A 25,336-nucleotide genomic window follows, 5' to 3' on the forward strand; every position below is an offset into this window, starting at 1 on the left:
CGCAAAGCCCTATTCGCGAACGACTTGCGCAAACGACGTAAAATTTTCTAAATTCAACACGGGAACGACATCCATACTTAACATTGGATACGCCTCATATAGCAGAGGTAACTATACGCCGAAAAAAGCCTTACGGAAACTACGTTAAAAAATGCGTCGGCCGGACGTAAGTTCGTGGATCGCCGTATCTAGCTAATTTGTATACTCGACGTGGAAATCGACGGAAACGCCACCTAGCGGCCATCGTAAATATGCACCTTAGATCCGACGGCGTACTAAGACATACGTCAGTCGGATCTAGCCCAGCTTCAGGCGTATCTTGTTTTGTGGATACAAAACAAAGATGCGCCGGAGCATACTAGCAGTTACGCGGCGTATCAATAGATACGCCAGCGCAACTGCTTTGTGGACCTGGCCCTCTAACTATCGTAGATACGTTACACCGCCGCAATTTTTCATCGCAAGTGCCTGATTCACCAAGCACTTGCGATGAAAACCTATGCCGGCGGCCTCCGGCGCAAGGCGGGCCAATTCAAATGGGTGTGTGCCATTTAAATTAGGCGCGCTCCCGCGCCGGACCTACTGTGCATGCTCCGTTCCGTAATTCCCGTCATGCTTTGCGCGCCGTGACGTCATTTTTTCAAACGGCGACGCGCGTAGCGTAATTCCGTATTCCCGGACAGCTTACGCAAACTACATTATTTTTAAAATTTCGACGCGGGAACGACGGCCATACTTTATACAGCAATACGATTGCTGCGTAAAGTTAAGGCACCAAAAAAAACGACTAACTTTGCGATGGGAAACTAGACTAGCGGCGACGTAGCGAACGCGAAAATCCGTCGGGAATCGCCGTAACTCCTAATTTGCATACCCGACGCTGGTTTACGACGCAAACTCCCCCCAGCGGCGGCCGCGGTATTGCATCCTAAGATCCGACAGTGTAAAACAATTACACCTGTCGGATCTTCTGGCTATCTATGCGTAACTGATCCTATGAATCAGTCGCATAGATAGAAACAGAGATACGACGGCGTATCAGCAGATACGCCGTCGTATCTCTTTGGTGAATCTGGCCCTAAGTCCTTACATTTAAAGAGCACCTGTCATTTCCGATCCATCATGGCAGCGCCTGTTAGCGGGCCTCCACTCACTTGCTGCCACAACGTCCCTCACCTTGTGATGTCACTGCCGCATCACTAGCCGTCCCATTAAAGTGAATGGGACTGTCGGTGTGTCAACAGCGGGTCAGAGGAGGAGCCGTTTGCGGGACAGAGATGACAGTTGCTCTTTAAAAATTCTGATTTAAATCGAATCCACCCGGTGTCATTCCAACTTTAAATGTATGAACTACATACAGATTTGGTGGTACTTTGCTGCATAGACTGTTCTGGCCGAACGAAGAAACTGCGAATGCCAAGTAAAATTTGTGGCAGAAGCTGAAAGTCGGGGTCAGAGGTGTAATTGCATGCTGAGCATTGCAAGTTTTACTGGCTGATGTCAAACTTAACTGAAGTCTAATGAGAGACACGGAGCAGCACTAAAGTTTCATTAGTCTGTAGTGCAGAACAGTAGCCTGGGTAGGAGGTTAAAGCACAGAGGTTTATGTATACATACCTCCCAACATTTTGAGATGGGAATGAGCGACACCTACTACCAAGCGTATGTAAGCATAGGACACGCCCCCTACCACACCCCCGTAAAAGGGTTAATTAAATCCAGAAGGGCTTTTTTTTTTTTTACTATTCTTTTTATATTGGCTTTTCAATTTTAAAAAGGCAGAAATTTTGATTTTGGATGAAAGGTTTAGCACTGGGAAACACTGGGCCAGATTCAGGTACCTTGGGCGTATCTCTGCGTTGGCGTAACGTATCCGATTTATGTTATGCCGCCGCAAGTTTTTTGTGAATAAAGCACTTGCCTGTAAAGTTGCGGTGGCGTAGCGTAAATCACCCGGCGGAATTCAAATTTGGCGGGTAGGGGGCGTGTAACATTTAAATGAAGCGCGTCCCCGCGCCGAACGAACTGCGCATGCGCCGTCCGTAAAATATCCCAGTGTGCATTGCTCCAAATGACGTCGCAAGGACGTCATTGGTTTCGACGTGAACGTAAATGTCGTCCAGCCCCATTCACGGACGACTTACGCAAACGACATAACTTTTTAAAATTCCGACGCGGGAACGACGGCCATACTTAACATTGGCTGCGCCTCATATAGCAGGGGCAACTTTACGCCGGGAAAAGCCTAACGTAAACGTCGTAAATTTACTGCGTCGGCCGCGCGTACGTTCGGGAATTCGCGTATCTAGCTAATTTACATACTCTACGCGGAAATCGACGGAAGCGCCACCTAGCGGGCAAAAAAATATTTGCAGTTTAGATCCGACGGCGTAAGAGACTTACGCCTGTCGGATCTAATGGATATCTATGCGTAACTGATTCTAAGAATCGGTCGCATAGATACGACGGGCCAGATTAGGACTTACGACGGCGTACATGGCGCTGCGCAGTCGTAAGTCCTTTGAGAATCTGGCCCACTGTTTTTGAAAGATAAAAAGTGCATTTTATATACAACTCTATAGATCAGACCAAAATGAGGAGGGACAGAGGGACATTGCTTAAAATCAGGGACAGTTGGGAGCTATGTATATACAGTACAGCACAGAAGTTTGGTATGCATAGTTCAGACAACTGTCAAGCAATTCAGCACAGAGGGCTGGTTATTGGCACAGTAAGGTTGCCATTTGTCCCCATTTCCTGGAGACAGTCCCCATTTTTAAGGGTCTGTCCCTGGGAATTGAACATCAATGGCATGTCCCCATCAGTGTAAACATTACATTGTGCAGGCGCTTCGGCTGCCTCAAAACGGAACCGCTGGCCTCTGTAACTAATAGTGCACGTGCGGAAATACTCACGTGGTGGGCCGACTTTCTATTCCCGGCTTCTGGTTACCTATAGCTAGATTCAGAATGGCGAGCGCATACTTGCGGCGGCGTAGCTTAAGGCATTTAAGCTACGCCGCCGTAAGTTAGCGAGGCAAGTATATGATTCACAATGTACTTGCCTGCTAAGTTACGGCGGCGTAGCCTAAAGCGGGCGGGCGTAAGGGCGCCTAATTCAAATTTCTCTGAGGGGGCGTGTTTTATGATAATGAGGCTTGACCCGACGCGATTGACGTTTTTTTTAACTGCACATGCGCTGGACGCCTACATTACCCAGTGTGCATTGCGGCTAAGTCCGCCGCACGGGCCTATTGATTTAGACGTGGACGTAAACGACGTAAATCCCTATTCACGGACGACTTACGCAAACGACGTAAAATTTTAGAATTTCGACGCGGGAACGGCGGCCATACTTAACATTACTATTCCATCTATTTGATGGAATAACTTAAGGCCGCTAATGCGTTACGTAAATGGCGTATCTGTACTGCGTCGGCCGGGCGTACGTTCGTGAATAGGCGTATCTACTGATTTACATATTCTACGCCGACCGCAATGGAAGCGCCACCTAGCGGTCAGCCTAAAAATTACACTTTAGGATACGAGGGTGTAAGACACTTACGCCGCTCGTATCTGAGCCTAATTTAAGCGTATCTGGTTACCAGAATACGCTTAAATTAGCGCCGACGCAAATTCTGACTTTTATTGCGCGATTGTGATATCACATTACATTAATTTCAATTTTTTATATATTATTAAATTTTATTTTTTTATTTAATATTTACCACATAGACATGCCTCATGCAAAGTCCCACTATCCCCTCTTTTTTCCACATACCTATGTATCAGGGATGGAGGCATGTCGGTGTGCTATATGTGGTAGGTCACATTTGTCCTTATGCTGCCTAAAAGCTGGTTTAGACCTTGTTCATAGAGCCCCGGAAGAATTGGCTGCTGAATGACCAAGCCATTTTTTGTGATTTGGCACTGCGTCGCTTTAACTGCCAATTGCGTAGTCGTGCGATTTGGTACCCAAACAAAATTGACATCCTTTTTTCCCACAAATAGAGCTTTCTTTTGGTGGTATTTGATCACCTCTGCGGTTTTTTATTTTTTGCGATATAAACAAAAAAAGAGCGTCAATTTTGAAAAAAAAAGCAATATTTTTTGCTCTAAAAAAAATCCCCCAAAAATATTTAAAAAATGTTTTCCTCAGTTTAGGCCGATGCGTATTCTTCTACTATTTATTGGTTTGCACAAAAGTTAGGGGGCCAGATTCACAAAAACTTACGACGGCGTATCTCCTGATACGCCGTCGTAAGTCCGAATGTGAGGCGTCGCATCTCTGCGCCTGATTCATAGAATCAGATACGCCTCACTGTTGCCTAGACACGAGCGGCGTAAGTCTCCTACGCCGTCGTATCTTGGGGTGCATATTTACGCTGGCCGCTAGGGGCGCTTCCGTAGATTTACGTGTTGAATATGTAAATTAGGTAGATACGCCGATTCGCAAACGTACTTGTGCCCGCTACGCCGTTTACGTTAGGCTTACGTCCGGCGTAAAGTTACCCCTGCTATTATGAGGCGCAGCCAATGCAAAGTATGGACTTCGGCAAGCGTATCTTTTTACGTTGTTTACGTAAGTCGTACGAGAATGGGGATGGGCGTAGGTTACGTTCACGTCGACTAAACATTGAGCCGGCGTAAATTACGGAGTAAATTCGACGTGATACTGAGCATGCGCGCACATTCGCCGTTCGTTAAGCGCGTCATTTACGTGGGGTCACGATTAATTTCCATAAAACACGCCCACCTCTTCCACATTTGAATTAGGCGGGCTTACGCCGGCCCATTTACGCTACGCCGCCACAACTTACGGAGCAAGTGCTTTGTGGATACTGCACTTGCCCGTCTAAGTTGCGGAGGCGTAGTGTAAATAGGATACGCTACGCCCGCACAAAGATACACCAGGATGCGTGAATCTGGCCCATAGTGTCTACAAAACAGGGGATAGATTTATGGCATTTTTATTATTATTATTTTTCTTTTTACTAGTAATGGTGGAGATCTGTGATTTGTATTGTGACTACGATATTGCGGTGGACAAATCTGACACTTTTGATGCTATTTTGGGACTATTGTCTTTTATACAGCGAGCAGTGCTATAAAAATGCACTGATTACTGTGGAAATGACACTGGCAGTGAAGGGGTTTTCCAGTAGGGGGCGAGGAAGGGATTAAGTGTGTCCTAGGGAGTGATTCTAACTGTGAGGGGTCTGGGCTACCAGTGACACAACAGTGATCATTGCTCCCGATGACAGGGAGCAGTAGATTAGTGTCCTGTCACTAGGCAGAACAGGGAAATGGCTCCGGGAGCGCGCCTAATTTAAATGGCACACGCCCATTTGAATTGGCCCGCCTTGCGCCGGAGGCCGCGGGCGTAGGTTTTCATCGCAAGTGCTTGGTGAATCAGGCACTTGCGATGAAAAATTGCGGCGGTGTAACTTATCTAGGATAAGTTACGCCGCCGCGATTCTACGTGAATCTGGCCCTGCATCACCAAGCTTAGCATACATTTACTATGAACAGTCCTCAACTACGATAATAAATCAACCCCAGTGGGTCCTGTGTGGCATCAGCAGTTTACTGACTAATAACTAGTTACTTGTTCCCCGGAGTGACGACTCTTTAAACAGAGCTGGCGCTGAGGCAAGTGGAGCAAAGAACGGCGGCGGAAGGTGCGATGACCTTTCCTGTGATAATTCTGCAAACGCACCAAAGAGCCTTTAGAAGTCACCGAGAAAATGTCTTGGAGTGGCTGAGCCAAAGTGAGAAGGTGTGAATTGCAGCGCCGCCGAGGTGAGCCATTGATGTGCGCCTGCAGGTTATACAAAGAGATTTCTCTGTAATTATTCATCTTCAGCGCCAGAACAAATTGAATTGTCGGCATGGCAACTATCGCATGATATTTTATCTGTAGGCCGCAGAACAGTTTAAATAAACATTATGTATAGCACAATGTATGGCTCTGAAAAAAAAAAGAACATTAGCTGAAGATATTTGAACTTTATATGATAACAATATCCTCGCCTCTAATACCGCGCACACAAACAATCGCTACCAAATTGCTTGTTTTGCAGAACAATTACCTTTATAAAATAAGAACTGATACAACATTTACCTGTAAACCCTAAGGGAGCGTTTACACTTGCAGTTGGAGGCGGTAAAAATAGGTGGTTAAGACGCAGTTTTAAATCCCCTTAGGGCTCATTCACACAGATAGAAAAAACTCTGTATTTAGATGTCTACCGCATACAGGGCCAGATCCACATAGAAATAGATCGGCGCAGCGTATGTGAGATACGCTACGCCGCTGTAACTTACTTTTGGCTGCTTTGAATCCTCAAAGAATTTGCGCCATAAGTTACGGCGGCGTAGTGTATCTCTGGCGGCGGAATTCAAATCGGCGATTAGGGGGCGGGTTTCATTTAAATGAAGCGCGTCCCCGCGCCGAATGAACTGCGCATGTGCTGTCCCGAAATTTCCCGGCGTGCATTGCGCTAAATGACGTCGCTAGGACGTCATTTTTTTTAACTTAGACGGGACTTACGTACATGGCAAGTCTAACTATACGCCGCAAAATACCAGCTTTAACTATATGCCGGTAAAAGCCGACTAGAGACGACGTAAAGGAATGCGCCGGCCGCTCGTATGTTCGTGGATCACCGGAAATAGCTAATTTGCATACCCGATGCGGAAAACGACGGGAACGCCACCCAACGGACGCCGAAGTATTGCATCTTAGATCCGAAGGCGTACGAAGCCGTACGCCTGTCGGATCTAACCCAGATGCCGTTGTATCTTGGTTTGAGGATTCAAACTAAAGATACGACGCGGGTAATTTGAAAGTACGCCGGCGTATCAGTAGACACACCGGCGTACTCGCTCTAAAGGATCTGGCCCATAGTTTTTTACACAGCTAAGCCCAGCGCTACAGCATTCATTTGAATGAAAGAATAATCGAACGCTTCTAAGGTCCCATTCACACTGCACGTCTACTATGCATTTTTTCATGCACATTTGCTTTTCATGCGTGTTTATGCATTTCTCCACCCACGTTTGTTCTCTGAGGTCGCTTTATTCTCCTTTTACTTCTTTGGGCTTTTATGTGCACTGTGGTGCGTTTGTGCGTGTTTACATACGTTTGAGCACAATTTTGCGTGTTTGCGGTGCAGAAAAATGCAGCACACTGTACTTATTTTACTTCACTGTAACAGTGTGAATGATGCCCATAGTATAATCTGGATTTTGGACTCTTTATGCAGTTGGAATGCAGTCAAAAATGCATACAAGTGCTTCTAACTGCATCTGGTGTGAATGGCCCTTGAATGCTGTACGGGTCTTGGAGTCCATTCACATGTACGATTCCAAAGTTGCACGACTTTGGAGTGCAACTTTGACACAACTTTGATGCAACTTTGGATAGGTACAATTTAGACACGACTTTGGCTTTGATAAATGATACTGGACAACTGTTGCACAGGTACGACTTTGATACAACTTTTGAGGGTTAGTCTATGACCCGCAAGTTGCATGAAAGGTGCATGAACTACTTTGAAGTCGCTGCTCCAGGAGTCCGGGCCATGGCACAAATTACGTCACAGCTTGGCTTCCTCCTCCTCTCTCCTCCTTCCCCCGGATAGTGCCTTCAGATTGGTTTTAGACAGTAAAAAAAAAAATATATAAAATACACATAAAACAGGCACTTAGGGCCAGATTCAGGTACATTTACGTTGCTCCGCGGCAGCGTAACGTATCTGATTTACGTTACACCGCCGCAGGTTTACAGCGTAAGTGCCTGATTCACAAAGCTCTTACCTGTAAACTTGCGGCGGTGTAACGTAAATCTGCTCGGCGCAAGCCCGCCTAATTCAAATGGGGCGGGCACCATTTAAATTAGGCGCGTTCCTCTGCCGAACGTACTGCGCATGCTCCGTCGGGAAAATTACCTGACGTGCATTGCGCTAAATGACGTCGCACGGACGTGATTGGTTTGACGTTAACGTAAATGGCGTCCAGCGCCATTCGCGGACGACTTACGCAAACGACGTGATTTTTTAAATTTCGACGCGGGAACGACGGCCATACTTAACATTGCTTAGACCACCTAGGAGGCAGCCCTAACTTTACGACGCGTAACGCTACGGAAACTACGTAAATTTAGATCAACGGGCATCGCGGACGTTCGTGAATCGCCGTAACTAGTCATTTGCATATTCTACGCCGACCGCAATGGCCTCGCCACCTAGCGGCCGGCCTAGAATTGCATCCTAAGATCCGACGGTGAAAGTCAATTACACCTGTCGGATCTTAGGGCTATCTATGCGTAACTGATTCTATGAATCAGCCACATAGTTAGGACGGGCGGATCACAGAGATACGACGGCGTATCAGGAGATACGCCGTCGTATCTCTTTTGTGAATCTGGCCCTTAGAGCCTAGAATATTGCACCTTTTCACAATTTTTTACTTTTCTGAGATTGTGGATTTGGGGTTTTCATGAGCTGTAAGCCATGATCATCACAATTATGACAAATCACGGCTTGAGCTATCTTGCTTTGCGTGTAATGAGTCTCTCTCATATATTAGTTTCACATTTTAAGTTGCATTCGTGAAATAAACAAACTTTTGCACAATATTTTTCGAGTATCACCTGTAGTATGTATGGTGGCAAAAGAGTGTGCTCCCAGCACAGAAAGAGAGAGGTATAGACAGACAGCTCTTGGTCCTTGCTAATGATCAGTAACTGGTGGGACTGCTCCTTACCAGGTGATAACTGTGACAGCCAATCACAGTTGTCATGTGAGCGACCCATTTTTCCCACCCCAGCGTTCAGATCTTTTTAAAGGGATACCAGGGTGGGCAGGAAAGGGTTCATTTAGCAGTCTTCATTGAGCAAGAATAAACATTTTATTGACTGGGTAGACATTTGTTCTGTAACATCCTCTCCGGAGGGATCTGCAGTATGTAACGATCGTACTGACCACTGGATAGACGAGGATAAATGGACAGTTCCGCGCAGAACAAGTGCATCAGTTGCCAAAGCAAACAGCAATCGTTTTGTGTTATACATACAAAGCTATTTCATTCTGTCGAGCGTTTCTGTGTTCCAGTAGCTAGACCAAACTTCTGTACACCGCAACAGTTTACAGAATGTCCTACAGAAGATCAGAGTGATGAAGTGATGAAGACAAGAATATAGAAGAAGGTGCATATTCCTCTGACAGCTGTGGTATGCCCTGTACACACGATTGGTTCATCTGATGAAAACGGACCGATGGATTTTTTCATCAGATAAACCCGATGAAGCTGACTTTCATCAGTCATGCCTACACGCCATCGGTTAAAAATCTGATCGTGTCCAATGCGGTGACGTAAAACACAACGACGTGCTGAGAAAAATGAAGTTCAATGCTTCCGAGCATGCGTGGACATGATTCTGAGCATGCGTGGATTTTTGACCGATGAATTTCCCCACAGACGATCGTTTTTTTCTATCTGTTTTTTAACCATAAGAAAAATTTAAAACAGGTTCTATTTTTTTTCACCGATGGGTCCATCGGTCCGTTTTCATCAGACGAACCGATCGTGTGTACAGGGCATTACTGTCACCATTGCATTAGAACCGGCCTAATGCCCTGTACACACGATCGGTCCATCCGATGAGAACGGTTTGATGGATTTTTTCCATCGTTTAACCGATGAAGCTGACTGATGGTCAGTCGCGCCTACACACCATCTGTTAAAAAAACGATTGTGTCAGAACGCGGTCACATAAACCATGTACGACGGCACTATAAAGAGGAAGTTCAAATCCAATGGCGCCACCCTTGGGGCTGCTTTAGCTGATTTTGTGTTACTAAAAGACGATTCGCACTTTTCTGTCTGTTACAGCGTGATGAATGTGCTATCTCCAAAACGAACGCTACTTTTACCAGAATGAGCGCTCCCGTCCCCTAATTTAGTCTGAGCATGCATTGATTTATAACCTATGGACGTGCCTACTAACGATCGTTTTTTTGGTATCGGTTAGGAATCCATCGGTTAAATTTAAAACAAGTTGGCTTTTTTTTAACCGATGGTTAAATAACCGATGGCGCCCACACGCGATCGGTTTGGACCGATGAAAACGGTCCATCAGACCGTTCTCATCGGTTTAATCGATCGTGTGTACGCGGCATAAGAGGCCACAGTGCACAAAGGTTTATAGAAAGCAGGGTTTTAATCATATCAATTGATAAATGTATAAAAAAAAAAAAATTATGAGAACATTACCGTAACAAAAGATATTTAAGGATTCTTGTCTAAACAAAACAAGTTTCCATAGTTACTGTTACCCATTAATTGCTAGGTAATTATAAAATATATATTTCAAAAATGTATATCAGATCATTTAACCCACTAAAACACGTTAAAATGTGTTCTAAAAACAGAGAACCAATAGAATTAACAACTTGTTTATTACTAGTAATCAGGGTCAATGATTTTTTTTTAAATTTTGATTTTTTTTTATTTAAATCGTTTTTTTTTTTTTTTATCAAATTTATTTTAATAAATTGTTTTTGGAGTAAAAATCTATCTAAAGATAATTTTCTATTGAAGATATATTAATAGTTTTGTTTATTCAGCATGAAATGGAGCTTAGTTATGTAGCAAGAGGCTGTATATTCTGCAATATTTACATTTTTAGTAAACTCATTCAATGAATCCAAGCCCTGATAACATGCACAGCATTGATGCATTCACACAATTTTTACAGTAACCATGAGATAAAACAAAGTTCAGGAATATTCCTTTATTCCATTGTTTTGCAAATCTATGTAATCTACAAACTGTATGAATGAATCAGTTCTGACATCGCTGTTTTACTAACCTGACAGTTTATTATTCTAAATAGGAAACCTTCATTTTGTTTGCAAATATTAAAGATTCTAACTACCAGCAAGAATAAGTCCTTACATTTAAAGAGTACCTGTCATTTCAGATCCATCATGGCAGCGCCTGTTAGCGGGCATCCACTCACTTGCTGCCACCACATCCCTCACCTTGTTGTGTCACTGTCGCATCACCAGCCATCCCATTAAAGTGAATGAGACTGTTGGTGAGTCAACAGCGGGTCAGAGGAGGAGCGGCTGCGGGGCAGAGATGACAGTTGCTCTTTGAAAATTATGATTTAAATCGAGTATTTTTTACTAGTGATTTAAATCATGATCTGTGTCGTCTTCCCCCCCTCCCATTTCTGCCTGTCCTTGCTGGTACCAGTTGCCCCCCCAGCTTCTCTCATATCTGCTATTAAAGTGGATGTAAACTCTTAGGCCTCGTACACACGACAGAGTTTCTCGGCAGAATTCAGCGAGAAACTCGGTCAGAGACGGATTCTGCCGAGAAACTCTGTCGTCTGTACACTTTTGGCCCGATGGAGCCGCCGAGGAACTCGTCGAGAAAATAGAGAACATGTTCTCTATTTTCTCGTTGTTCTATGGGAGAAGGCGGCCCGCCGAGCTCCTCGGCGGCTTCATCCCTGAACTCGACGAGGAACTCGATGTGTTTGGCACGTCGAGTTCCTCTGTCGTGTGTACGAGGCCATATAGCTGGATTCACAAAGAGTTACGCCGGCGTATAAGTAGATACGCCGTCATAACTCGGAATCTACGCCGTCGTAAGTTTAAGTGTATGCTCAAACTGAGATACACTTAAACCTAGCTAAGATACGACGGCCTGTGCCGTCGTATCTTAGGGTGCAATTTTTCCCCTGGCCGCTAGGTGGCGCTTCCGTTGAGTTCGGAGGAGAATATGTAAATGACTAGATACGCCGATTCACGAAGTACGCTTGCCCATCGCAGTAAAGATACGCCGTTTCCGCAAGAGGTACGCCGGCATAAATATAAAGCTGCCCCCTAGGTGGCCTAGCCAATGTTAAGTATGACCGTCGTTCCCGTGTCGAAATTTAAAATGTTTACGTCGTTTATGCTACGCCGCCGTAACTTAGGAGGCAAGTACTTTGTGAATACAGCACTTGCCTCTCTGACTTAAGGCGGCGTAGCGTAAATACGATATGCTACGCCGCCGTAAAAATGCGCACATCTACCTGAATCCAGCTATTACAGACCACTTTAACCTACAGGTAAGCCTAGATTTAAGCCCTGTACACACGGGCCAGAATCTCGTCAGGAAAAAAACGTTGTTTTTCCTGACGAGATTCTTGGCAAGATTCTCTTGCCGACCGAGTGTACAGACACTCCTTTCAAAAGAACCGCGGTTCTTTTGAAAGGCAAGAACGCAGTGACGTCATCGAGTACGACGAGCATGCACTCGTCACATTCGATGCTGTCGCCGCCATCTTGCTTCACCCTACCTATGGAAGCTACCGCGCTTGCGTCAAAGTGAGCGAGCACCGCTGCGGGGGCATCGATCTCAGGTAAGTACTTCATAATGAGCTAGTATGCTATGCATACTACTTACTTCCTCTTTAGGGGCCCTTTTACACTGGTGCGTCGGTGGTAAAGCACCGCTTTTGTAACACTGATCCTCCTCCCGGCCAATCAGGAAGCCGGTTTTGACTCCGGTCACCCGATTGGCTGAAAGGACAGGCGATCCTATTGGATGAGGAGGAGGGGAGGAGCTGGAAGCTGCCATGGAGGAGAGGACATGGAGCCGCTGCACCACACTGCCTGCTGCCTGCCAACGCCCGCTGCCAATAGGTTAAAGTGGAGGTTTACCGTAAAAACAAGTATATACCATTCAATCCAGCATACTGTACAGTATGCTGTTTTTTTTTTTTTTTTTCAGGTTAACATACCGTAGTATAGGTATTTTCCCCCCCGGCTTCCGGGTAGTGAATCCCGCGGCAGTGGGCGTTCCTATTCAGAGACTAAGTGATTGACGTATGACAAAAGCTTCACCCCCGGCACATAATGCACGTCACCATTTTTCGAAAGAAGTCCAACTGCGAGTCGGCTCTATACGTCGCTATACGGCGCCTGCACACTGACATTCATAATTTTTCGGAAACTAGTGACGCGCCTTTTGCTCCGGGGGTGAAGCTTTTGTCATACGTCAATCACTTAGTCTCTGAATAGGAACGCCCACTCCCGCGGGATTCACTACCCGGAAGCCGGGGGGGAAAATACCTATACTACGGTATGTAAGCCGAAAAAAACCCCAGCATACTGTACATGTCGGCAGTATGCTGGATTGAATGGTATATACTTGTTTTTAGGGTGAACCTTCACTTTAAGTGCCGGACTGACCGGACTACTACTTTTTTAGCTCAATATATAATTTCTGCGACAAACTTACCTCCTGCACAGTATGGAAACATTCTCACCCTCTGGTATGTTTTTATCATACTTCTGTCGTCCTCATTCATTGATGAGGAATGCGGCTTTAATTGTCGTCTTGAAGAATTTGTTGTAAAATCCCCCGTGGAATGTTTATTATTGGCAGCATACCAGCTGATCCATCTCTAAATTATAGGCTTACGTTGTCAGAGGTCAGTTTTGATCCCCAGTCTTCACATTTCTGTATCATTTTCTATCCTAGCGCTGACAGGGAAGGCATAATCCACTGCTCTGAGTTATGTCTGGATATGCTGTCACTCCTCATTCCCCAATGCTGATCTCTCCTAGTTAACATAGGATGGAAGTAGCAGGTACAGGCAAGTGTGTTATGTGAGTTATCCCCACTATTCCTGACTCATTCCCCATCAGTGGTCACTAGAAGGTGTAATGTATGGCCCGGATTCACTTAGCGAGATACGCCACGTAAGTGTAAATGTGCGCCGTCGTATCTATGCGCCGTGCCCACAGAACTAGATACGCCTGAAAATAGGCTTCATCCGACCGACGTAACTTTCCTACGCCGGCGTATCGTGGGCGCATATTTACGCTGGCCGCCTCATTGCAAATATGCAAATGAGGGAGATACGTCGATTCACGAAGGTAGTTGCGCCCGGCGCATAATATACGAGGTTTGCGTAAGGCTTACGTCCGGCTATTGTTATTCCCCATCTATGAGGCGCAACTCATGCAAAGGCATGGACCAGGGAACAGCCGTCTCTTTTATGTCGTTTATGTAGTAGTACGTGAATAGGGCTGGGCTTAGGTTACGTTCACGTCCTAGGCAGTGAAGAATTGGTGAAGAATAAAGGTTCAGTAGAAATGAAGATGGCAGATCCAGATGTCAGCAATAGGGAAACAGTCCTGCTCCCACGTGTAATGTCTCTTTCACCACTCCAGCTGGAATGGGTATAGCGCACCTGGACAGGCCTCTCTCACCAGCCTGGCAGCCAGAATGTCACTCGAACCTTAGGAAAAGGTCTCTGCCACAGACCCTCCTGATAATTGAACATTGGAGATAATCCTCCTTAGCAGACTTGGCACCTGGATCTCCTTCGGGTAGTTTTGAATTAGAGTACCGACTGACAGGTGGCCAACATCCAGCCCCTCAGTGTCCGGTTCCCCTGGTCCCCGATGGATGGTCAGACCCCTATCGGAGCATCAGCCTCTCGTGGTGCTCCTCAGGCAGACTCTCCACCGTACGGCCTCCTCATGCCACGTACAGACGGTCGTTTTATGCGATGTAAAAACGACGTTTTTGAAACTGCAATTTTCAAAAACGACGTTGTCTACACACCATCGTTTTTCTCACAATGCTCTAGCAAAGCGAGGTTACGTTCACCACGTTTTTTCCATTGAAGCTCGCTTCATAACTAGCTTCTGGGCATGCGCGGGTTCAAAAACGTCGTTTTAAACGTCGTTTTTTGCTACACACGGTCAAATTCTGTGACACAAAAAACGACGTTTTGAAAAACGACACATAAAATTAAAGCATGCTTCAATTTTTTTTTTGTCGTTTTTTACAAGACATAAAACTACGTTTTCCCCCACACACGGTCAATGAAATTGACGTTTTTAAAAACGTAGTTTTTTTTCATCACATAAAACGACCGTCTGTACGCGGCATCAGGCTCAATAGATACGCCAGCGTAACTTCTTTGTGGATCTGCCCCTAAATGTTTTTTTTTACAAGGGGAGGGTTCACATATACTTTTATTGCCTCCTGTCTTCATTCTTAATTGGCCCTAATGTATGTCTGCACATGAGATATGGATCTTAGAGTGTAAGTTCCTTGAGGGCAGGGACTGACTGTAATATGTAAATGTTATCTTTAGAATGTGTATATATCACTGAAAGGAAATGCGTCGGCTTTCATGTTTCTGCTCTACCATCTCTATTACTACTTTATGGAATACATGATTTGATGGCTTTAAAAAAATGAAATTGTGTGCTCTTCTGAAAACACATTATCGTATTAGATGTTGTTGGTAATAATATCCATGTCTTGGTTTTCATTTCAGACTTATGGAAAAGGAGCAAGAAGGAAAAATAGATTCAAAGGATCGGATGGCAGTACGTCTTCTGACACTACCTCAAACAGCTTTGTACGGCAGGTAATGAGACTTATCTTTACTTTTCTAGGCTGCTGCAGATGTAGAAATAGTGTGTATCAATCATGTGCAGGTGTGTAAAAAGCTTGTCTTCTACATATCTTATTTAAAGCTTAAGTGTAGCAAAAAAAATAATAATCAGCACAAGGGATGTTACTTACCTTCAGTAGGATGTGTCCATTGTGCTGCTGTATACTCCTTTAGTTGAAATCCTCCTTCATCCAATCTATCCATCTATCTCCTTCTCTATCAGCTTTTAGAGGATTCCTGAAAACCCTCCTCTTCAGAGAAGCCCACCCTTCCCACACATAACTGTATTTTCATTTGAGTCCATCTGATCATCCCCCACAGCTAACTACCCTTTGTTCCACTTGACCCTCCCTTCTAGATTGTAAGCTCTAACGAGCAGGGCCCTCTGATCCCTCCTGTATTGATTTGTATTGTGACTGTACTGTCTTCCCTGATGTAAAGCGCTGCGCAAACTGTTGGCACTATATAAATCCTGTATAATAATAATAATAATAATCCTGCCACCCCTATAAACAGAATGAATGGAGGCGGATGATTGATAGCTCTGCCCTCTCCATTCATAGATCCTGTTTCATTCATAGAAGCAGTAATACATCTTTTATGAACATGGCAGCTGGGTGAAAGGCCGGGCATAGTCGGACTCTCTTGATGAGAGCATGTGATAGCCCCTTACCGGCATTAAACCCTGGCACACCAGAAGATTATGGCAGTTGGGGGAGTTGGAGGAGGAAGATTTTATCTAAAGCAGGAAAGGGGACACACCCTAACGAAGATAAGTAATGTCCCTTGTACTGATTTTCTATTCAATTATTTATTTATTTTAGCCAATTTCACCCATTCGGGTGATCAATGTGCATTGTATAGATCTGGACACACTTTTGTTAATTCCTACCGGTTTCTGCTCTGAAGTAATAGCTGTTTGTTTGACTATGTCCTTTGGATGGTGATCCTTAGTTGGAGGGTCTGGTTCATTATAGTAACCTGGTGCACTGTCACTTTTGTGTTCAGAAAAGTTGCATGGTCTGCATCCTTTCAGAAGTAATTAACCCTTATGCTGGCCATACACAGGTAGAATTTCGAAAGAATTTTCTTTTAAAAATCTTATCTAAGAATTTTCGTTTGTATTTCGCAACATTAGTGGGCTGCAGTAACAGCCGATTTTCGCACGGCCATCGATTTTAATAATCGGACATGTTGGAAATTTTTTAAAAGAACAAACGACTTTCTAATCAATGATGGGAGAATCGTACGAGAAATGTAATCGAAAAAGAAATACGCAAGTGCAAGAAAAGAAAATTCCCGGAAAGAAAAGAAGATTCCCGGAAAGAAAAGAAGATTCCCAGACACGAAAATTTATTTTCTGTAGGAACAATTGAAGGTTTGGTTGGTCAAATTTTTTAAATCAATGGTTGCGTCATCGGATCGCAAAAACACGCAAATTTTCTGATTTTCAAAAGAGAATTCTTTCGAAATTCGACCCGTGTATGGCCAGCATTAGGGAGTAACTGCCCCTTTATTGAAAGACACCTTAAAGCAGGGGTCTCCAAACTTTTCAAACAAAGGGCCAGTGTACTGTCCTTCAGACTTTAGAAGGGCCGAATTGTGGCCAGCAGGGGTAGAAAATGTGCCGAGTCCAGCATCAGTAAGAATAAATATGGCCTCAGGGTTGGTGATCAGTAGGATGAGTAGTGCCCCATTATTGGTATTAGTAGGAGGAATAGTATCCCATCATTGGTATCAGTGGAAAACATAGTGCCCCATTGTTGGTGTCAGTGGGAGGAATAGCGCCCCAAGGGCCTGATAAAGGCTAGCAAAGGGCCACATCTGGCCCTCGGGCCACAGTTTGGAGACCCCTGCCTTAAAGTGTATGTCAAACCATGTACAGTAATGTCTTAGGCAGCACAACTACAAGGCATTTACATCCAGTTGATATTTAGACATAAAATCAATTGCTTGAACACCTGTAACACATGATGGATTCTTTCCAATTTGATTAGCCTTCTGTCCCAAGACATACTTCGTAGAAGTCATAGAGGGACATTTACTAAAACTGGAGCAATCAGAACCTGGTGCATCTGGCATTCAGGAAATTCTGGAGCAAATTCCCATACAAAGTGCAACATCCCTTATAATGTGAACAGTCTGCTAGTAAACCTACACCTGATTGGCTGCTGTGAGAAAGGGAGTTACCGCTCCAGGTGGATGTGCTTAAACAATCAGTGTCTTCTCAGGAAATCAAGGGTGCCGGCAATGCACGAGGCAAATAATAGAAAGGATGAATGGACAGCCGCACTCCAAAAAACCTTAATGGTTGTCTTTATTGTAAAAAAGATAAAAATTGGCGCTACAAATCACAGCAATAATGGGGATTTACAGCCTACGTGTTTCACACTATTGGCTAGTGCTTAACCATGGCTTGATTAAGCACTAACCAATAGTGTGAAACGCGTAGACTGTAAATCCCTATTGTTGCTGTGATTTGTAGTGCCAATTTTTATCTTTTTTTACAATAAAGACAACCATCAATTTTTTTTGGAGTGCGGCTGTCCATTCATCCTTTCTATTATTTGATTGGCTGCTGTGGTTAGATTGGAAGAGTAGGGGTACAACTGTGTTTGTAAACACATTTTATGAATGATGCCATAGATTCGTCATTGGTTTCTTTTTTTTCTCATTGTAAAGAAGGATTATGGTGCTGCCATTCCATCTGACCTTGTAACATGTGCTGGAAATCTGGAAGTAGACTGTTTTCTCTTGAGGATAGTTACTAAGTTTCTGCAGAATCATTCCATTGACTGTAAAAGTCCTACTTGTCATTGGAGTGTGAAGGATGAGGCTCTAGAGACTTAGTATGTGTTGGTACAGTTGGTTTCCATACCTTGTTGTGTGGCGTTGTATGGCAATGAGCAATGTGGACAGGATTTTTTGTTGGTGTTTTTTTGGACAAAACATTGGCTGTTCTCTAGCAACCCCCTCCCAGAATCCGTTACATATTTTGTCAGGCATTTTTGCAAACGTAATTTTGGTAAATGCAGCGTTTTGAAGGTAGGGCTTGCAACTCTTCCCTTAAAGCGGGATCTCCGAACCTTCTAAACAAAGGGCCAGTTTACTGTCCTTCAGACTCTATTTAGATCATGGGGGGCTCAGGGCACTTCAGATTCGGGGGGCCCCTCATACACAGAGTTGGTTTATTCATGCGTGCACACACATAAACACGCAGTCATAGTCCTCTATGTGTGGTTAGCTTGACCTGCCAAAATTTGTTCTTAAAAATGATACAATATAGCAGTCCAGAGCAAAAATGTTTACAGATGATGGCTGGCAAAATATTACTTCCCAACATACATTTAAAAAAAGAAAGTTGTTTTTTACATTATTTTATGTAATTTTTTTATATTGTTTTATAATATTGTTGTATAGAGGGGCAGTTGGCCCTTTTGCCTCCTTATAAATTGTCTGGTAGGAATGCCCAAAACACAAATGACTGTGATGATTTGTAATAATTAGGCAGGAAAAACCTTAATTATACAGTATATCTATATATATATCTATATATATATATATATATATATATATATATATATATATATATATATATATATATATATAGTACAGACCAAAAGTTTGGACACACCTTCTCATTCAAAGAGTTTTCTTTATTTTCATGACTATGAAAATTGTAGATTCACACTGAAGGCATCAAAACTAAATATAAAAATAAATAAAATATATTTCATATTCTAGGTTCTTCAAAGTAGCCACCTTTTGCTTTGATTACTGCTTGGCACTCTCTTGGCATTCTCTTGATGAGCTTCAAGAGGTAGTCACCTGGCGCAGCACCCCATCACTCTCCTTCTTGGTCAAATAGCCCTTACACAGCCTGGAGGTGTGTTTGGGGTCATTGTCCTGTTGAAAAATAAATGATGGTCCAACTAAACGCAAACCGGATGGAATAGCATGCCGCTGCAAGATGCTGTGGTAGCCATGCTGGTTCAGTATGCCTTCAATTTTGAATAAATCCCCAACAGTGTCACCAGCAAAGCACCCCCACACCATCACACCTCCTCCTCCATGCTTCACGGTGGGAACCAGGCATGTAGAGTCCATCCGTTCACCTTTTCTGCGTCGCACAAAGACACGGGGGTTGGAATCAAAGATCTCAAGTTTGGACTCATCAGACCAAAGCACAGATTTCCACTGGTCTAATGTCCATCCCTTGTGTTCTTTATCCCAAACAAGTCTCTTCTGCTTGTTGCCTTTCTTTAGCAGTGGTTTCCTAGCAGATATTCTACCATGAAGGCCTGATTCACACAGTCTCCTCTTACCAGTTCTAGAGATGTGTCTGCTGCAAAATATATTTTCAGTTGTTTCACACTTTTTTGTTATGTATAATTCCACATGTGTTCATTCATAGTTTTGATGCCTTCAGTGTGACTCTACAATTTTCATAGTCATGAAAATAAAGAAAACTCTTTGAATGAGAAGGGGTGTCCAAACTTTTGGTCTGTACTGTATATACACAGTGAGGGAAAAAAAAATTTGATCCCCTGCTGATTTTGTACCCCAGGAGGGATTTTGTCTCACTTCCTCTCCAAGTCATTAAGGTTTTCGAGGCTGACATTTGGTAGCTCGAACCTTCTACTCCCTCCACATATTTTCTATGGGATTAAGGTCTGGAAACTGTCTAGGCCAATCCAGGACCTAATGTTGTTCTTCTTGAGCCACTCCTTTGTTGCCTTGGCTGTGTGTTTTGGGTCATTGTCTTGCTGGAATACCCATCCATGACCCATTTTCAATGCCCTGGCTAAGGGAAGGAGGTGCTCACCCAAGATTTGACAGCACATGACCCCGTCCATCATCTCTTTGATGCAGTGAAGTTGTCCTGTCCCTTTAGCAGAAAAACACTCCCAAAAAAGAAAATGTTTCCACCTCCATGTTTGACGATGGGAATGTGTTCTTGGGGTCATAGGCAGCATTCCTCCTCCTCCAAACACGGCGAATTGAGTTGATGCCTTGACATCATTGATAAGATTCTCCCGTTAAGTTCTGGTCTGATTCCTCACTGCTCTCATCAGTAGTGTATTCAGGGTTTGTGCTGCCCTAGGCCTGACTAAACCTGTGACCCCCTAATTTAAATATGACCCACCCCTTCCTGTCAAGGCCACACCCATTTATGTTTAAGACCTGCCCTGAAATTTTCAAGTGGGGACGCTAGTTCTTAGGGCCTGGGGGGGTGGGGGTGGGGGGCAATGGATTCCCTTAATTTTCATAGATTTCCTCTCATTTCCTGTTTGGCTATGGAGCAGGAAGTGAAGGAAAATCTCTGCAATGGGACAGGGACATTTATGTCCAGTATCTGTTACACGTAGTGTTCCTTTTCGAGACCTTAATGGGTTAATATATAAGGATTTACATATGTGTTTTTGATGTATTTTATGTAATTTGGGTGTGCGATCGTGGCTGACGTCATTTATATTTTTTATGTAAGATTTCTTTTTAAAGGGGTCTTTTTTGCCTTTGAGAATTTCTATCCTTATTGCATATATAACTTTTGGTATATAGGAGTCTGCCCTTTGATAGTATTCCGATCGAATGTGTTTCCTTTTTCCCATTATGATCGAATCTGTCACTTTTTTCCATCATGGTGCAGTTTGTGCCTTCCTTTGCTGACAGTCTTTTGTTGTCTAATTAGGATTGATGGGAGGGCTTGATTACTAGTGGGTGTGTCATGGCAGCCACAGGCTTCTTATACCTAGACAGCGGGACGTTTGCATGCTGCCTTTTTTCACCCCACGCTGATGAAGTCCCGCTCATAGGGACGTAACGTCGTACGAGGGGAAGGGGCCACATGAGACGTCAACCGCGATCGCCGACCTAGACTGAAACCCATGCTTTTATGGATGTTTTATGCTGTTTCGCTGCACTCGTTTGAGAGTGCTTATACAGTGAGTGTATTCGTTTTTTATTCTTAAATAAATGTATTTTGGCTTCAGAGAGCACTAGATTTCCTCTCCTTTGTTTTTTATGCCCTGATTGCCATGTCCTGATCCTGAGTCTGACTGATATCGTGGTTCTACTGCTGCATTGCTTGCTGTCCTCTGAGAACAGGTGGTTCTCTGATTATGCTTTGTGACCTATTGCAGGTCGAAGTTGTAAGGTGAGAGGCCATTCCTGCTATTTGGTGGAGGTTCCTTCTGGATATCACCCTTTGGATTTTTGCACTATTATATTCCGATTTGGATCATCTTTTTGCACTTGAGCACTTTATATGGACTTTATTATATAATTTTTAATTATATATCATATATCATATGTTTTAACTTTCTGTATGTATAGTTTAAAATTGTTTGTTTTGCGCTGCACTATTATTATTAGATGTCAATGTGAGGTGTTTTATTTGAATTTACCTTAGTGCTGGCTTGCATTTTTTAGTTTATATTTACATTCCAGCGCTGAATAATTTTTCTTTATTAGTATATTTCTCAATTCATTTATATTTGGCTGCAGGAAATGGATGTCTTTTCTTACTTAGAGAACCGTGAGGTTATCCTTACTGACGTTTTCTCAGAGGCTGCAGTTGCCTCTGACTCTGGAGATCTCAATATCTCTTTTAAAAAATTGGGACACTTATTCGATAAAAAAATAAGGACCTGGTGGGATATTGTCACCTTTGAACAATATCTTGTGACTAAAATCATACCCAGACGTCTAAGGTGGGATTTGCCACCTAATGACGGGCTTACTGATGAGGAGTCAATCAAAGAATGGTTCAATTTTTTTACTGAAAAAGGCTTTGAGCTTATCAGGTTTTTACTATCCCGCAAACAGTGGAAGAAGTTATGGTTGGAGAGTCAAATTAAAGAGATAACTGACCGTATTGAGCGACATAAGGACACCTCTGAGTTCATTCGCCTCTCTGGGGAGCTTAAAAATAAGCTTGAAAAATGGGATAAAGAGACCCAAGAAAAAAAGCGCAAGAAGTTCTTGCGTGATGTGAATGATTTTGGGGTGCCTAACGTTTACAAGTGGCAATCTCTTAGCTCTCTGTCTTTAGCCCCTACTTTATCTGCATCAATGGATACCTCTGAACCACCCCCTCCCATGTTATCCCAGGGATCTGGGATTAACCATGGTGATGGGGTGTCAACTAGGACACCTTTGAGACCATTCAGTCCTCTAAACAGAGGAGGGGGTCCTACAAGGGGAAGGGGTAAAAATAACAAAAATAAAAATACGAGAGGAAAAGCGGGTCACCAAGTCGGTAGACTACCTCAATCACCTGGACCTGATTCTCAGGCCATTCCCCCCTGGAGGACAGTCTCTAACAGGGGGAACGGACAGGGTGGTGGGAGGGGTGGCGTCCCAGGGGGGGCCCCACCTCTGCCCACCTATAATTACTATGCACCTTTGCAGAACTATTGGGAAGGACCTCCACCTACCAATCAGCATTTTTTAGGGCAGGGGAGGACCCCTTGGAGGGGACCTCCGCCTTACCCACCTCCTTGGATAGGGGATTGGGGGGAGAACGGTCCTCCTCCTCTAAGTCAGACCCCAAGGGGGAAATCCACCCTAAAGAGAAAAAATCTAGAGGGGTCAGAGGCGGTAGAAGAGCCCAAAAGGCCAAGGTCCTGATAGGTACTGGAATTTTTAACCTTAGCGGAGTTCCTTTGACCGATGATGAAACTAGAGTTTTAGATAGAGGCTTAAAATTTGCCCCGATCCGGAATATGAACAAATTTCAGACTTATGTCAATGTACAAAAGTACACCAGAAGTCTGAATATGAAAAAGTATTTCTTGTCTAATCCAATAGAGAGGAATTCCTCTGGGATTACTCCGGGTCATTCGAATCTTAGGAACCGCTCTACTTTTAACCCACAATATACAGATACTAGGCATCTTGATGTCTTTCGCAATATGGTGTGTAAAGATTTGGAAAGTCTCAACATCAAGAGAGTGAAAGATTCTCAATGTATTAAGCGTGGAATTTTATCACTAGAAAAACGGAATGATATAGTGATTCGTCCCGCTGATAAGGGGGGGGGGCTTGTTGTGCTCAGTAAGGCTTATTATTTCGAGGAGATGAGCAGACTTTTGAGCGACCGTAGTACTTATTCTGTATTGCGGGGTGATCCTATGGTGATGTATAAAAATGAGCTGCATTCTTTGGTGGAAGTGGGTAAGGGTAAAGGTGTTCTGACCAGTAAGGAGGCCTCTTATTTAGATCCTTTTTACTGCCGGACTCCCATTATCTACTTTCTACCGAAATTACATAAGGATGCTGAAAGGCCTCCTGGCCGCCCTATTGTAAACGGCATAGATTCCGTCAGTTCCCGACTGGGACAATATCTTGATGTTTTTCTACAACCCCTTGTATGTAGGTTGCCTGCTTACCTCAGGGATACTAAACAGATCATTCAGATTTTGGATACTATCCCCTGCACTCCCAATACCATTCTTGTGACTGCAGATGTAGGGTCGCTCTATACCATCATCGATCACGAAGCAGCCTTGACTTCGGTCCGTTGGGCGTTAGAGTCCTCCGACCTTAGCTACGATCATGTGCAGTTCTTGCTGGATTGCCTTAAATTTTGTTTGTTAAGAAATTATTTTTGGTTTAATAAAGAATTTTTTCTTCAGCAATGTGGAGTTGCTATGGGAGCCCGTTTCGCTCCCAGTGTGGCCAATCTCTTTATGGCGCACTGGGAGCGTGACGTTGTTTTCCAAGATAGACCGCACCAGTTGCGGTGTTACCGTAGGTACATTGATGACCTTATCATGGTCTGGGAGGGTGACCTGCCCTCATTACAATTATTTATGGATAAACTGAATTCTAATACCAAGAATATAGTTTTAACTTGGACAGTCTCCCATGATAAGATAAACTTCCTTGACCTTGAGATATTCAAGTCAGATAATGTGCTTGTAACCAAAAATTATTTTAAAACAGTTGATCGTAATGGATATATTCCTTTGTCAAGTTGTCACCATCGTCTGTGGCTATGCAATATCCCGCGGGGCCAGTTTGTGAGGCTCCGCAGGAATTGCACCCTGGAGTCGGATTATCTGGCCCAGTCGCAGGAATTATCTAATCGATTTGTGTCTAAAGGTTACTCTCGCCCCTTGATTATGCAAGAAATGGAAAAAGTTAGGCTGTTAGAGAGGAGTGTTATTGTAGCTGACAAACCACCCATTACTGATAAGGAGCCATCTAACTTCAAAATGGTGCTTGACTATAACATTCAGTATAAGAAATTTGAAAAAATAGTGGCCAAACACTGGCCCATCTTGAAGGGCGATGTTGTTTTGGGTCCGGCCCTTCCGGATCGGCCACAATTCATCTATAGAAAAGCCCCCTCCCTGAGGGATAGTCTAGCCCCTGGTGTAATTGACCCGCCAGTTGTTGCACAGCCAAAACTTTTTGACTTCCTATCTGGATTTTATGCTTGTGGTCGCTGTGCGACCTGCAAGCATGTCAAACAGCATATTAAGAAACGGAAGTCTTTCTGTTCCAATGTGACCCAGTTAGAGTATCCCATCAAGCAATTAATTACGTGCGATACTATCGGCGTAGTTTATATGCTTGAGTGTGAGTGCGGCTTGCAGTATGTGGGTCGCACGTCACGGGCATTGCATGTGAGAGTGGGGGAACATATCAGCAATATCAAAAGGGGTATTAGGAGTCACAGTGTATCTAAACACTTTAGGCAGTGTCACCAGAGGAATCCCAAAGGGTTAAAATTCTGGGGCATTGAAAAAGTTACAAAACATTGGCGAGGGGGACATTACATCCGCCAATTGAGTCGGCGTGAGTCTTATTGGATATATGAGACTAAAGTATCCTCGCCAGCTGGTTT

The 25,336-nt window shown here is 43.9% G+C and overlaps 1 protein-coding gene across 4 annotated transcripts in view; it reads left to right on the forward strand.

Moving 5' to 3' along the window:
• The window catches only part of CACNB2 (calcium voltage-gated channel auxiliary subunit beta 2), a 391,254-nt gene that overhangs the window by 15,314 nt on the left and 350,604 nt on the right, over positions 1-25,336 (forward strand). For all 4 annotated transcript variants that reach the window (XM_040352479.1, XM_040352483.1, XM_040352484.1 and 1 more), the window contains exon 2: positions 15,361-15,453. In XM_040352479.1, coding sequence (XP_040208413.1) covers positions 15,361-15,453 — 93 coding nt within the window. The remainder of the gene's footprint in view (positions 1-15,360; positions 15,454-25,336) is intronic.

Source organism: Rana temporaria, chromosome 5, assembly GCF_905171775.1.
Source record: "Rana temporaria chromosome 5, aRanTem1.1, whole genome shotgun sequence".
NCBI lineage: Eukaryota > Metazoa > Chordata > Amphibia > Anura > Ranidae > Rana > Rana temporaria.